The sequence below is a fragment of the Zootoca vivipara genome, chromosome 17 (assembly GCF_963506605.1).
Source record: "Zootoca vivipara chromosome 17, rZooViv1.1, whole genome shotgun sequence".
In the NCBI taxonomy this organism is placed as follows: domain Eukaryota; kingdom Metazoa; phylum Chordata; class Lepidosauria; order Squamata; family Lacertidae; genus Zootoca; species Zootoca vivipara.
The window spans coordinates 30,297,744-30,313,599 of record NC_083292.1 but is presented as its reverse complement, the minus strand read 5'-3'; the positions used below and the strand labels follow the sequence as shown (position 1 = coordinate 30,313,599).

General features: G+C 46.1%; 1 protein-coding gene across 1 annotated transcript; it reads right to left on the bottom strand.

Moving 5' to 3' along the window:
- Positions 1-714: 714 nt before the first annotated feature.
- Positions 715-15,271, bottom strand: NAA40 (N-alpha-acetyltransferase 40, NatD catalytic subunit). Its single transcript, XM_035098929.2, has 8 exons — positions 15,063-15,271; positions 11,597-11,692; positions 10,920-10,972; positions 10,588-10,683; positions 9,768-9,926; positions 7,563-7,646; positions 5,995-6,072; positions 715-4,878 (listed from the first exon to the last, which is right to left on the bottom strand). Exons 1-8 carry the CDS (start codon positions 15,066-15,068, stop codon positions 4,737-4,739), a joined length of 714 nt encoding a protein of 237 aa, XP_034954820.2. The 5' UTR covers positions 15,069-15,271; the 3' UTR covers positions 715-4,736.
- Between the last annotated feature and the right edge of the window lie 585 nt (positions 15,272-15,856).

Below are 15,856 nucleotides of genomic sequence, written 5' to 3'. Positions count from 1 at the left end.
CCATCCATTGCATTCAATATGTATACAGTACTGATTTGCAAAGGTATTTTTATCGCTCCCCTGCTTTCTTATATTGTGCTTTACTGCATTACATGGAAAACGTGTATTACATTCTATGGAATTCAAACTGCAATACACTAAAAGACAAGAAATAAAGGAAGCAATGAAACTGCAGCTGAAAATCATACAGTATCTAGCATAGCACATGAAACTTGAGGCAACAGGCAGAAAACCATTTAAGTGGTGCCTAGAACTGAACACAGTATACCAGATGGGGTTCTGGCCAAGGTAGGATAAAAGTGAACTATTGCACCCCTTGATCCGGACACTATACTTCTGTTGGTGCAGCCTAGAATTCCATTAGCTTTTTTTGCTACGGCATCACACTGTTAACTCGCATTCAGCTTCTGGTCTGCTAAGGCCTGTCTCATCTCAGCTGAGAGTTCCACAGAGCTGGGCCGACAATATTGAATGCACAGCTTCTGAGCTGGGCATCTGAGCCACTAACAGTCTTCCCTGAATATCACAGTGATCCGAGGGGGAATATAAAGGAATCAAGTGGTCTTTATGGCCTTTCATCCTTGGGAAAGGATGGAAACTGCTCAGATGGTTGAACTAATGAGCGCTTATTTAAAAAGTGTAGGGGGAAGGATCAGGTTGCTTCCAAACACCCCAGGATTTGCACACTTGAGACATTTGAGAAACACACACGGCTAGAGACTGAAGAAAATGTTTATTTTCAAACATATGAATAAAACAAATACAAAAATTAAAAAGTCAGCTTGTTCCCTTTGATTCTGGTGGAAATATTTGCCAAGAAATGTAATTACCATAGAAAATTATTCTAAAAACTTTGGGGGGGGGACAACCCCCCCCCAAAAAAACACAAAATAAAGAGGGCAAAAAGGACACTAGATACATAGAAGTATACAGTGCAGAGTTTACAACTTAATATTACAAAGCATGCCAGATTTTTTTTGGGGGGGGGGGGTTAAATAAAAATACAAGTGAGAGTTAGCCACACTCAACCCAACCACCTTTTCTTGATACTTTGGAATACAGAAAGAGATCCACGTATAAGGTAACAAAAACAAAAGGTTAATATAGCAAAATGCAATTATCAATGGATTTTTGCTATGGGGAGGTAATATCCAGAGGGCTCTTTAGCTTATCTACTGTTCAAAAAGTCCAAAAGAGCTAGAAGCTTCGGAGACTGTCCCTAGCATATCAAACAAAACAAAAATGAACGCGATAGCAACTTTCCCCTTGTTAATAATTAAATAAAAAAGCAACAGGGGGGGCGTATCCTAAGAACATGGTTGTTTTTAAAACAAAAAAGGGGTTGTTTTGTGTTAAATGGGGCCCATTTGTTTCTACACCCTGCTATAGGCTATTATAAGTGAGACCAGGATGACATGGTCATGCCAAGGAGTGAAGTTGACTCCGCAAACTTTCGGGGGGAACAGTGCTAAGATGAACAGATGCCCCATCCAAGAGAGGGGAGCGAAATAGCTCTCTTTGCCTTGGTCCTGCTCACAATGGAGCAGATTAAAGACTGAGTTCTGCGTCTCTTGTTGCCCTAGGCCAGGGCGGCATGTTCCTGCACAAACAGGAGAGTGCATTAAAGAGCCTCTTACTGCCACATGGGAGAAAGACATGCCAAACCCATGCAGGGGAGCTAAGTGTTCTGGAAGCAGCAAGTGCTTAAAATTGTGTGCTACCCCCAGCAAAGCGAGTGCCCCTTCAGTTAGGGCACCCAGCCTGCCTGAGTGGTCTATCCTCCCCCATAGGTGGCATTTGGACCCCCTACCACAACTTCACTTTTTCATCACTTTGTATCTAGAAGGCACACATTTCCTGGGAGGTGAGAAGTGGCAGTGCCACACCCCAAAACCGCTGCACAGCAGGACCCGAGGTCCTCCATGTGTTACTGGACTACAACTCCCACCAGTGACCATGCATGCGTGGGGCTGTTGGGAGTTGGAGTCCAAACAAATCCAGAGGGCCACATGCTCCTCATCCTTGCCATAGCGTCTGTGACACATTGCTGCCTATTCTGTAGCTGTAACTGCCCCTTAATAAATTGAGAGGTTGCAGAAGGGGCACCAAGCTCATGCAGAGGCCTCCTGGCTGAGTCTCCATCACTTCAAGCAAAGGGTTGGGAGATGCCTGTTAGACTGACTGCAATGCTCTCAAGTTATCACTGGTCCATGAACCTTTCCCCAGTGCTGACAACTGAAAGCAAAGCGAGTTTCTCAAGGGGGAAGGGGTGCAAACTAAGAAACAGTCTGAGACTTGCAGCTTGCCCGTTTGTCTCACCATGCAGGCACTCTTGTCCCTGTCAATTCTGCAGCCAGAGTGAGAAGAGAAGACACAGTGGTGAGATCCACTTGCACCCCGCCTACAGATCAATCTTGGAAAATCTGATCCCCAGATGCTCACAACGGTGGCCATGGCTGCTCCAGCCCTGAATGATTCTGCAGCCTGAATGATCCACACGCACACACAAAAGCCTGCATGCAACTCATTCCTTGGCTGTAGACAACGCATTTCTACAAAAATCTAAGTATGAACTTGTGGGGTTCCGATCCAATCTCCAAGAGAGGAAAAACCACTGGCAATCTCTCCATTTGGTAAGATGCAATTCAAGTAGCAGGGCAATTTTTAATTCTTTAAAAAATAGGCTTGGGGCTAGGGAAAGCCAGCATGGTGTTCTCCAGATGTTGCTGAATTATACTCCCTGATTGTAGGTCATGCTGGCTGTGGCTGATGGGAGGTGGAGTCCAGCAACATCTGGGGGAGGGGCACTCACATTGGCCACCCCGAGTTCAGGCATTTAAAGGCTCAAGAGTAGGAGCACCCATTTTGCATCCCTTCAGAGGGAACCAGAAAAAGGCAAAGAGGCACACCCTGAGACAGAGGCGAGGTCCTGAGGTTGTGCGGCTGGTGCGAGAGGCTCCATTTTGGGCAAAGGGGAGTTATGGGATGGATCACTTGCACCACCAGCATTGCTACAGCAGAGGAGGACCAACACTGGGAAATACAGCCCAGGCAGTTGTCAGCAGGGCCTGGTGGAACATGCAACAAGACAGAACTTGGGATGCACGAAAGCTACTGGTGGTTGCCTGGCAACCAACAGCCACTCTCCTCCCAAAACTGCTATGTTGCAGCCTAGATCGCTAAGGAAGCCTGGTGGGAAGAGCAGGGCCGGGCCAGTGATTGACAGTTGCAGCAGGAGGACGTGGCTGGTCAATTCTCAATGAAGCTTGTACATACCAACACACCTCACTGAGGCAAGAAGGGAGTAAGATGTCATTTCTGCACAACAAGTCATAAAGATGGGGAAATGACACTACACTGTGTTAAAAAGCTGGTAACTCAAGATAATTAACTGAAGGCAAAGGCTGTCTCTTCTGGTGATGAAGCATCAATGCAAAGCCAAGGCATTCAAGAATATCTTTAAAGAAAAACCCAAACCAGAACATCCTTGCTTCATAATATAGAGCAGGGGTGGGGAACCTATAGTTTTAAAGATGGTGTTTGGGCTCCATTCCCATCCTCCCCAACCACTGCCCATGCTGGCTGGGGATGATGGGAGCTGGAAACCAATAGTAGCTGGAGGGCCACAGGTTACTCACCCCGAAACACAGGATTCAGAAATGCCAGAGCTGCCTGTTTCCCAAAGACTCAAAAGGGTAAAGGGCTCCAAACAACCAAAAATGTTAATAGCATTTGAATTTTTTTTCCTCTTGCACACTTCCTTCAACTCAGCCTTTTGGACACAGGAATAGCCAGTTCAGATATCATTGCTTCAAACTCTTGCAAGTTTTCTCCAGGTGGTGTGTCTGTGTGCAGAAAGTCTCCTGTGTATGTCACTGATAGCTCGATTTGGCTTCTAAGGTCCTCTAAGGACACAGCCAAATGGAACTTGACAGCAGCAAACTGCACAAGCAGTACATCTGCATCAATATTTCCCCACCCCACCCCCAACGTATAAACAAAGGGGAAGTGCTCCAGGCATGATCAATGCAGAACATTAATGAGGGTATGATTCTAAAACCTGTACAAATCTTTTCTCCTCCCCTCCCCAATCAAACAACAACAACAGGTGGCTGCAACATAAACCCAGGAGAAATCCAAGCAACAGGATGGAGTCAGGCAAGATTTCCCCAGGTAACCCATGTGGGGGACCACATCCAATTTGATACACGTTGCAGTTTTGTGGCAAAACAGCAGTCCAATGTAATGACTGAAGAAAGGAGAGGCACAGATCAATGCAGGTGAGGAAAGGTCACGTTTCTAGATGTGCTACTCCAATAAGGATTCTGTAAAACTCACTCCCTGCACCTCTTCAGCTTGGAGGGAGAGAGCTATCCCCACCATTCACATGGGGAATTAACTATTTCTTCACTGCAGCAGTGTAAGCTTAACAAGCAAGCAAGCAAACCCTGCTGCCCAGATTCATGCCTTCGGATCAAGATTGTAAGTATGCAAGATCTAGCATTAGGTCTGAGACTTAGGCATGACTTTGGTTCCCAGAGCCTCCCATACGGAGGAAGATCTTCCATCCTGGGATTCAGGATGCAATAAAGGAGTCTTGTTTGTCCTGGCTTGGGGGTGTACCAAGAAATGGAGGAAGTGGGGAGGTGGGGGGCAGGATCAGGCAATGGAAACCAAAGAGAAAGGCAGGGTTGTGTGGAGAGAGCCAGGTTCTTTGTCAGGAGTGAAGGACAACCTCAATGGCAGCAGCCTCCGCAGTGACCACCCAGGTGAGCATGCTGGCTCTCGCCAAATTTTGTTCTCCGGCTGAGGATCTCGTAAGAGCAGTCATCCCCGCAGCAGCCAGACATGCTGGGTGAGGTATCATCGATTTCAAACCTGCAGGGGTAGAAGTGGTGGTGGTGAAGGAGGAGGAGATAGAGAAAAGTGTCAGGTGGCATTTGCATCAATGCTTAAAATGTAGCCACATCAGTTGCTGCACAGCTGTGCAACTGGAGCTGGCCTGGCCCGTTGGTGTGGTCTCCACAAGCAACTGATTGCATGAAGAGTCTACTTGTAGAAACAGGGCAGCATCAGAAGAAAACATGTGAGGAAAGCCCTGCTGACCAGACCAAAGGCCACAGTAGCCAAGCAGATGTCCCAAAGGGGAGCCTGTGGTCAGGATCAGAGAACAACAGCAACTCTCCCCACTTGCAGTCCCCAACAGAAGATTTTCATAGACATACTGCCTCCGACAGTGGAGGGAAGACTGTGACTAACAGCCTTATATTCCATGAATTGCTCTTATTCCATGAATTGCTCTAATCCCGTTTCAAAGGTTTCCAAGTTGGTGCAGGCCATCACAATATCTTGTGGGAAGCTGTAGTTATTTGGTAGCTTGTGCTATTGTTGAACAGTGCCTGCTGCCCTTGGCCTAAGAAAGGTGTGGGGAACCTCGGACCTGCAAGGCCTCCTCTCCTGGCCCCATCTCCACCCAGCGATTAGACAGGGGGTGGGGAGCCTTCTACTGGCACCAGTGGGAGCTTTCTTTCCATTGTTGGAGGGGGAAAGGAAGCAGGAAAAAATGGATGATCTTTCTGGAGATTGTAGCTGGGAAGGGAAGGACTAGGTGTGTGCATGTTCGGATATATATGGGCACACCCACTTTGCTTTGGCCCCACCCACCTCTGGCATGTGGTCTCCCAGAAGGTTAACCATGAAGAATATTGTTCTGAAAATGGCTCTGTGCCCTTTGCTCAGAAAGGGACAGGGAACTGCTGGCCCCCTACATTTTGCTGGACTCCAACTCCCATCAACCCGAACCAGCATGGCCAGAGGTCAGGGATGATGAGTCCAGGAACATCTGAAGGACCACATGCTGAAGAGAGTCAAATAACCAACTAGGTGGGGCATCAGCTCTGACTCACTGAGGTGTAGGAGAGGGGCATCTCCCCAAACCCATCTTCTTCTGGTCTCTAATTCAGGTGAGTGAAAAAGTAGTAAATGAAGTCTTACTGTAAAGCTTCTCTGAAGAACTGGTAGGCCCCATGATTGTGTTTAAATACTGTTAACATGACTTTCTTCATCTGTGTACTAAGAGCCAGGGAGAAGACAAGGTCAGCTTGGTATGAGGTCACAAGAAAGAAAGAAAAAAGCAGAACAGAGCTCCTTGCACTTTCACAGTAGTCTAATTTAAATTAGTTCCAATCCCATGTAAAAATTGAAATTATTAAATAAATACACACACATGCCTGTATATTTGGGGATGGCCATCTTCTCTTAACCCAAAGTTTGAAAGAGCATTTGGTATAGAATTGGATCCTCCAGAGAACGGCCAAGTTTTAGCAGAGCTAATACTGCACTAACTAAAACAGAGAGCATAGTCTAATGACTGTTCCCAATGATGGTTTACTCTGAGTAGGGCTCATTCAAAAGAATGGACTTGATCAACTTTGGTTTACTAATTTCAGTGTGCCTACTCACAGTAGGACTTCGCTGGATACAACCTTAGGTTTTAAAATCCAGACGTTTTCAAAGAGCACAGCAAGCTAGCAGTTTATGGCTGCATGTTCATCTGGGAGCAATTATCTTGCGCTCTCACACACCTGTTATGTGCAAATCAGATGATGTCGATGATTATATTAAAGCAATATTGTCGCCTAGGGATGGGAAATCTGTGGTCCTGCAGATGTTGTTGAACTCCAACTCCCATAATCTCTGATGGGGCTGATGGGAGCTGGAGTCCAGCAACATTTGGAGGGCCATAGGTTTCCCTATCCCAACGCTAGTCTTTACAACTACCAAAGGAAGCTCAAAAAGGTGTCAGAAGGGATTGCTGAAGATTTAGGGAAGGGTGCTGGTCAGGAATTTCTCTCTTCACCCAAGGTCTTCAGAAGGCTCCAGTTCTGGTCCATGCTAAATTCTTTGCAGTGTGTTTTTCATTTTATTTTAATGCAAGCAAAATAAAAATGCCTAATTTGATACACAGAACATGCAGAGGGTTGTATACAATGCTAGTTCTACACAGAGTAGACCCACTGAAGTTAATAAACAGGAGTAATTTAGGATCATGAATTTCAGCTGGGTAGAATTTAGTTGGATATGGTTAAGAGGTTAAAAACAGAACCATCTGAATTCACACTGGCCTGGTTCATACAACAGCACAGCATGTTCAAACCGTGGCTTACCAGGAATTGTGCAGGCTCCCTAAGCAGTGCTCACAGCTGCTTTTCTTCTCCCCAGTTGTTTTGAGCACAAACCCTGGCAACAGCTCAAGGTTAAGCTCTCTCCTCTCGCTAAGCTTGAGTCCCAGTTCAGATAACACACTAAGCCAAACCTTGGAATGGCAGTAAAAAAGAGCAGGGAAAAGCAAAGCAGCAGCAAGCTTATGTCTGCAAACCTGCATGCTTGCACGAACCCAGGCCATTATATGCCAATCCTTGGTATCAGGTATTCAGGGTTTGTTAGGGTTTTTTTTAAAATGGGGAGAGATTAGTGACTCCCAGTGGGCATGTTTAGGACTGCAGCCTCAGAGAGCTAGAGAGAATTGTAATTCAGAGAAAGGCAAAAAATAGAGCACTTACCTGTTTGCCACGAGCTGTAGGATCTGTATGAGAAATTTGCCGAGACCTTTCCTTCTCACTTTGCTTTCCAGCTGCACTTCGTAGCTGAGGAGTTGAGGAAAGGGTGAGCTTCAACATGCTATTAAAGAACACCCAGGCCTTGAAATCCTCCCACAAACATTGCTGCCCTGAGCTGCAAAATTCCACCCCCCAACCCCATTCGGTCTTTCCCCACAGCTTCAGATGACATAATGGATGCAAATGGCTTTCAAACTCTCAAAGGAAAAGGAAAATAGAACTATATAGGCACTGATTTGTAATGTTGTGTTCGCCCCTTCCCTTCCACCAGCTTAGCAGCTGCAAGAACATAGCCCTTCAGATTTTGCACCTGGAATAAACACAGCAGTTTACACACATAAGTCAAACAACAAATCTGTGTGGATTTTCATGGAAGATAAAGCTTTGAAGGCCATGCTCCATAGTTGGAGGCAATGTCTTTCTGAATACCAGTTTCTGGAAACCACAGGGCAGAAAGGTGCTCTTGCACTGGAGTCCTGCTTGTGGGCTTCCCATAGGTATCCAGTTGGCCACTGTGAGAACAGGATGCTGGACTAGATGGGCCACTGACTTGATTCAGCAGGACTTCTTTATGTGCTTCTGTTCAGAACATAGGAAACTGTCTTATACCAGGCAAGGCTACCCCAGAGTAGGGGTTCTACCCCAGTACTGCCTACTCTGATTGGAAGAAGCTGTCCAAGGCAGAGAAAGGTGTCTCCCGTCACCTGCTACCTGATCCTTGAAGCTGGAAGATGCTGGGAACTGAATGCATCACATGGTCTTCCGCAACCAGGTGACCGCCAGGCATTTTTTAATACCACTTTCACTAGGCCCAACCAGTGTGACAAGTGACGTAGGGTGATGTAGTCCAACAACATCTGAAGGGAAGCAGCATGGAGAAGGATGGTATATATCAAGCTTGGAGTTATCAGCATCCTCAGGGAAACCCAAGGCTTTTTTAGGAGTCTTTAGGGACAAAAACTTAAGAGACTAAAATGAATAAATCCCCTGAATTTATTCCTGAATGAGGATCAAGTAGGCAAGGAACATTGGAATGTTGGATGGGTGGGTGCAGAATGGAAAGGAACAACCTGAAAGAGGGCATGGCTGGCCTGCACACTGAACAAGAGCACTCCACACTTGAACTTTTTTTGTGTAGGACATTATTGTGTAGGACATTACTGTAGTCAACCCAACAATTTGTGCTTTGCCAGATGGGAACATGAAGGGGCTGAAGCTCACAGGGCTTTCCTGTAAAATTTGCTACAGAGAACTCTGAGATTTCTTCCTTTGTCTGCCTTTGACAGGAAGCTGTAATACTTCATACTTCCTTTCTGCTTGGGGCAGACTCCTCTTTCTCCATTATGCTTCCAAGCTGGCCACACATACATGTCTGAACTCTGCACTCTGAACTCACCATTTTTGAACTTACATTTTGTACTTTTGTAACTCAGGTGGTAGTTTTGCTGATGATTTTGCTACTGTAACTGATGATTTGAAACCTAGATTATGTAACTAATTACTACATTTATTTCTTCACAAAATGTGTGTGTGATTGTTATTTTAAGGGGGGGGGCAAAGGGGTAGGTAATTCCAGGGGAAATACAGTCCTCCTTAAAGCATTCTGGATTATTGTTTCAAGAAGTTAAATCAATCTTGTCTTAGCTTCCAAGTTTAAGCTGCAAGGGATGGTACTGTGCTGATCTCACTAATGTGAGCAAGGAAGCAGTAATAACAATATATTCCCTCCTAGTGTCTAAATCCATTCTTACATTTTGTGTGTTAGTTATCGAAAGAGCAGTGGTTTACACAATAAAGGAAACTTCCTGTCCCCAATTATATAGCTGGGCTGATACAGGATATCAATAAGCTTCCACTTCCCACATCCCCCTTCCTGTACCCTGCAAAATTTTGTAGCAGGTTTGACTTGTGTGCATCCTTCCACTCTGCAATGATCCACCTGGTCCTCCCCAAGTGCAGAATCTGAGGCAGGCACCCCCAAACTTCGGCCCTCCAGATGTTTTGGCCTACAACTCCCATGATCCCTAGCTAACTGGACCAGTGTTGGGGAAGATGGGAATTGTAGTCCAAAACATCTGGGGATGCCTGATCTGAGGGCACTCCAAGAATCCTGAAAATAATTATGACCGTTTCTAGCAGGAGACATACCAATAGAGGACCTCATCCCCGCACTCCACATCAAAGCGGAAGTGTGAGAAAGCCACGGGAAGGGAGCTGTCATCCAGAGCGATTAGGTACCAAGCACGGTCATCTGACATCTCATCTCGTTTCTCCCGGTCTTTCCAGCCCCACTCGCTCTGCTCATACCTGCGGATGGGAAGAGAGAATAAAAACCAATAGCTTCACACCCTCTCCTTAGAGGAGAGCTCAGCCACCTGGACATAGTACTCACCATAGGAAGCAGCCTGCATTGCTGCCTAGGAGAGGGAGGGAATCTCTTGGGTACCGGAGCACGTTCGGGACCCGTTCCCCTTCTCCACCTGGGCTTTGAGCAGCACCTCTGGATGGCTACCTATCAAACTCTGCAAAGCGGACCCAACTCTATTAGCCATCAGAGGGGGCAAGAAGCTGGTTTGCAAGACAATTGCAAGATCTCTGTGACAGTTAGCAACGCAATTGCCTGATAGGCTATGCAATCTGTTCTATTCTCTTTCTTCCTCGAATCCCTTAGAGAAAAAGTTGTGAAAAACTGACCATCCTTACTAACAAAACAGCAGCCTGTTGGGAATCTCTGAAACACAGAATACTGAGTCAGGCCCTTGATCCATCTATCCCAGGATTGCCTATTCTGACTTGCAGCAGCTCTCTAATATCTGGAGCACAATGCTTTTTTTAAAAAGCGGAGATACGACTTTTGGGGGACGGGAAAGAAAGGGAGTTGTCCCCCTTGCTCTTGCTTATCCCCATAACAGTTGGCAATAGCTCCCCACTGCCGCCCACTACCCCTGAGTGCCCCCTTGGGCCTTACAAGGTCTGCATGTTTGTTTTGGTTAGTTCAAAAGCCCAGTCAAGTGTGGTCGGGTCCAAGCTGGAAACTCGTTTGCAGTCAATGGAGACATTTAACCTGCAAAGAGAGAAAGGAAACGGACGCCATTAGGTTTCAATATGCATAAATAGAAGTCCACTTTGTAGCTGAGTCCCAGGAGCAAGAAGCATGCAATACCAGACGGAGCAGCAGCAAGCGTTTCATGGCTTTCCACACACACACAGTCTCAAAGCAAGTGTTAAGGCTTTGACCAAGAAGACCTGGGTTCAAATCCCTCTAGCCTCAAAAATGAAGAGCAGAGAACTTCTACTCACCCATTTCTGTCATATTTCTTGAACACTGGAAAGGCTTCTAAGGGGTCTCCCAACTATGGAAAGAAAGAGAGTATACTAAAGATAGCAAGAGACAGATGTCTGCAGTGCAGTCAAACAAAGAGATACTTTTTCAGGGGCTTTTAACATTTAAAGGTTTCACTTTGGGAAAAGTGCTCTCTCTCTCTCATTTTTGCCCACCATGAATTCCAAGTGGGGAGGAGAGAAAGTGTTTGGAGTTGTGGTTTTTTTAAACCACTTCTTCCTGTTTATTTGCATGTACTGTCCAAGAAATTTTGGAACAACAAACAGTGGATAAGTTATAATCAGTGGTCTCTGACATTCAGCAGCAACATCTTGGCAGCAGTGACAGACAGTGTTAATTGGCTGGTGCTGCACAGAAACAAGCAAACTGGGTCCAGGTCATCGAGGGAGCTTCCACAACCAAGAGGGGATTTGAACCTGGGTCTCTTTAACCCAAATCTAACCTTTGAATCCAGACTTCCCCAACCTGGTGGACTCCTAATGTTTGGGACAGCTCCCATCAGCCCTGGCCAGCATTACCAATGGTCAAGCATGATGGTAGCTGCAGTCCAAACTATCTGGAGGGCACTGCTGCTCTATTGCCACTATACCAGGCTCAGTCTCCACATAGAGGGGAAAGAGAAAACAAAGCTCACTTTATTTGCAGCTTCCACCTTGGCACAGATGGCATCCCTTGCTGCTCGCTCCTCCAGTCGTTTCTGTTTCTTCTCCTTGCCTTTACTTGATTTCCTCTGAAAGAAGAAGGGCTGAGATGTTAGAACAAGGCACAACATGTAAATGCAGCCGAGTTGTACTCAGTATTTAGCCTTAAGTGTGGCTTCCCCCACAGGGACTACAAAAGTTCACTCCACAGCATCTCCTCTCCAGGGCTGGGAAAAAACCCTGCCTGAAATCCTAGAGCAGGCATCCCCAGACTTTGGCCCTCCAGATGTTTTGGATTACAATTCCCATCATCCCTGACCATTGGTCCTGTTAGCTAGGGATCATGGGAGTTATAGGCCAAAACATCTGGAGGGCCGCAGTTTGGGGATGCCTGTCCTAGAGCCACACTGTCAGTCAGTGTAGAGCAGTGGTTCCCAACTTTATTGGTGGCAATAAAAATATAATTAAAAATCATACACAGTGTATTTTTAATAGCTTCTTTTATTTCTTATATATTGTGTTTTATTGTACTCCACAGAATCCAAAGTGTAAAAAAATGCAAGATATAAAAAGCTATTAAAATACTATTACAAAGCAATGTGAATATGTAATACAATGCACAGGTGGTTTCTGTTGTTGACTACAAATCCAGACACTCCACAGACCACCTAAATGAAGCTCGTGGAGCAGTTTGAGAACTCCTGGTGCAGACAAGGGTTTTTTCATTTGTTACATTTCTCCTCTCATATCACGATTTTTCCTGTCCAGGGTGTGGGTGAGTGTAGGGAGGTTATGATGTAGGCTTTGAGAGAATATCAAATCCTAGAACAAGGGTAGCCAGTGAGGTGCCTTCTAGATGTTTTGAAATAGAACTTCCATCAGCCCCAGCCAGGATAGCCAGAGATCAGAGATGATGGGAGTTGTAGCTAAGCAAAACCTGGAGGGCATGCAGCCTACTCTTGTGCTAAAGAGACAGGACCCAGGCTTCCTAGAGAAACAGCTTTCTATCCTGCATTCATTTTTCCACCTACAGTCCCAAAAGCCAGTTCAAATCTGACTTGGAAATACTGAGTTGTGTCCAGTGCTAGTCCAGCTCAGAATAGATCCACTGAAGTTAACAAACATGACTTACCTTATACTCATTAATTTTAACAGGTCTACTCTAAATAGGACTAACACTGGATACAATCGTCATTTTTTTAAAAAGGGAGAAAAAGAAACACTTGCTTATGAAGTGTTGTTAAGTTTTGCCAGCCTGGTGAGTCAGTGATGTTCTGAGCCAAAAACATGTGCCTAACCTCAATGCAACCCTTCCACCCTTGCTAAAGTTCAAGCAAGGACATCCTTCTCCCCACCCCCCACATGAAATTGTCTGGGAAGCTAGTTCAGTCGGGGCAGGGAGAATGTGGGGCAGGAAGACTGCCAGCAGATGGGAGGAGAATGTTGTGGCTGCATCTTCCTGGCACAAGCAACTTCCAAAACAATAAAAAAGGATAGATTGTGTGTATTTCCTGGCCTGAACAGGCATGCACCTGCAATAAATATTTTTTTTTCCTTGCAATTGCTACTCTGTTACATAGGAAGATGGGGTTCTTTAGCTGGTTTGGAGGAGATAATTTTATGAACCTTTCTTTGCCTGCTTCAGCTTTGCACTGTAAGTATGTGAATGCTATTGTTGAATGTTATATGTGGCACATCAACAGCAAGGAAGGTAAATCGGCTCCTTCCAGTTTATGGAAGTGTTTGTGTCAAGCTGTCCAAAGGCAGTTCTTGCGCACCCCTGGGAAACAGGCAAGTGGTGACTGACAAGCTTGACCTATGACACATTTTGAGAGAAGGCGCTTGTACCTTTAAGGGCTAAGCAGGCTAGGAGAATTCCAATAACTGCAGCTTCTGCCACAATGACAAGGTACACCTGCCAACACTTGGCATCTAAAAAACTGATTTAGATTTCTAAAAATCATACTGATGCTTCATGGGTTAACATATAATCCACCATGCCCCTGAGTTCCAGACACCTAGGATCATCCAGTTATAGAAAGGGAAAGAAAAACTATTCCTATCAGCAAGGCAAACAAATGCCAAAGCTGCTTCAATTTGCTCCAGATCTTCATGGAGAATGATGTATGTTAACAAAACACAACTATTTGTTCTGCTTTAAACAGAAAAACCTCTTCAATAAAAAGTAAATGTGATTTAAAAGAATGTGGGCGTTGTCATAGGGCTGAACTGCCTGACAACCCCCACTATTCTTCTTCCATCCCAAATATTTCTGCCCAGGACAATTGAGCCTAACCTTCTAAATAGTTAACCTTTTCAGTTCTGCGATTATCCATTACTTCCCCCATGTAAATTGAACCCACCAAGGCGACATATCTTTGCCCCCCCCCCAATCCTAAACTCTACTTCAAACCGGTCTTCCCCCTCTGTTTTGGACTCTCAAGTACTATCAGTCAAGCCAGCTTGTCTGATGGGAATTGTAGTCCAAAACAGTTGGAAGGCACTAGGTTGAGAAAGTGGCCTTAAACATACCCATCCACCACAGTCCTAACCCCATTCACATCATCTTCCAATACAGTGCTTTTTATCTCCCCTTATATCTTCCCAAATCAAAACCCCACAACCTGACCCCATGCCTTCACATCCCATCACCATTATCTAACACCCCAGTATTGACCCCCTCTCTCCTCCTCCTCTCTCCTGCACCCTGGATTTCCCTCTTACTTTTTCATTTTCCTGCCCACATCAAACTTTCTTTTCTCCCCACCACCCCATTCTGCTAAATCTTCCCCTGCATAATACATGTTTCTGTAACTTGCTTTCACCTCTCCAAGCCAGTCTTTCCCTCCCTGATTTACCCCCCAGCCTATCCTAGGGTGTCATTAACTCAAAGCCCCCCCCCAATTCCTGCCCCTCCCGAATTACTTTAATACCACCAATACCGTGGATTTATCCCACTTTCCACCGTCTATTTTAATCCTCCCCCCCCCCGCCATTACTCCAAACCTATCTTCTCCTGCTTAGTTGCCTTATTACACCCCTACAGGTGTCCCCCATTTACTTTCCTCCCTCTAAACTTGGCGTCCCCCTTCCCAAAGTCTCCTAATCCTACCACCAGCAACCTGCCTGTAGGGTCACGTTAACCCAAAGGAACCCCCACCCTCCTCATTTTTCCATGAACTACTTTAACATCTCAAATACCAATCCCTAAGCCTTTCCCCCACTTCTTCCAGCAGCAAACTTCCCATTAACGCCCCCAGCTCTCCCCCCGTTATTATTCCTTTGGTACCCCGACACCAACCCCCTCCTCCGGATTTCCCCTTTATTTTTTCTCCCTACCCAACACAAAACTTTCCACCCACAGAATAGCGCCCCTCATTTCACACACACCCCCAAAAATCCTGACCCCCCTTTCCTTCCCGCTCCCCCCCCCACGGGAGGAATCTAGGCCTTACTCACTCCCATGGCGAAGACGACAACGAGCCCCCCTACAGTCTCCTCAAGATATCCGTAAAGCCGGGGGGGCCCGAATGTGATAAGAGGCGCGGGGGGGGTGTTATTCCCCTACTGCGCCTGCGCAGTGCCCCAAACGGTGGTGAAGAAAGAGACAACCAAACGGCACCTGACGCACAGCGTGGAGGTGGGAAGCATCTAAAGGAGAGCGGGGAGGGGCGTGGCCGCGCACGCGTGGCTCGGAATGTGGGTAGTGAAGAGGGCGGAAGGTAGGGGTAAAGGGGCTTCCGGAGCGCGTGCGCCGAAGAGGGGTTGGTGGCCTAAGCTTCAGAAGGCGGGGAGGGAAGAGGAGAATTTAAAGCGGAGGAAAGGCGGGAAAGTGTGGGAGACCTTTATTATGATGAGAGGGAGAATGGCGCGTGCGCGGTGTAGCTCTCGGAGTGCCCCGGTTCAATCTTCGGTCGCAGGGCTCGCGCTTGGGGGGGGGGACCGTTGAGGCGAAGAAGTTTCTTCCGCGCTGATTGGCTTTTGGGAGAGATGGTTGTTTTACCTCAGTGAGAGGGGAGATGGATGACTTTGCTATGCCTCAACAAATTTCTCCTCATAGTAGCCCTTGCTTTTCAGCTCTAACTACTTTTCCTTTCTTTTTTTAAAAAAGAACAATTAAAAATCCAAATCTGTATATTAAAAGGCCATCGCACCGCCAGTCATCGTGACTAGCACAATAAAAAGCAGGGCACCATTCTGAATATGATTAAAACATTAGCTAATTATTTATAACTACTTAAATCTCCAATTTG

Excerpts from the sequence above, each read along its gene's own strand:
- NAA40 (XM_035098929.2), bottom strand. Across the intron at positions 6,073-7,562 it reads CTACAGCTCGTGGCAAACAG|TACACAGATGAAGAAAGTCA; the intron begins GTAAGTGCTCTA and ends CCTGGCTCTTAG. Across the intron at positions 4,879-5,994 it reads TTCTTCAGAGAAGCTTTACA|GTTTGAAATCGATGATACCT; the intron begins GTAAGACTTCAT and ends CTACCCCTGCAG.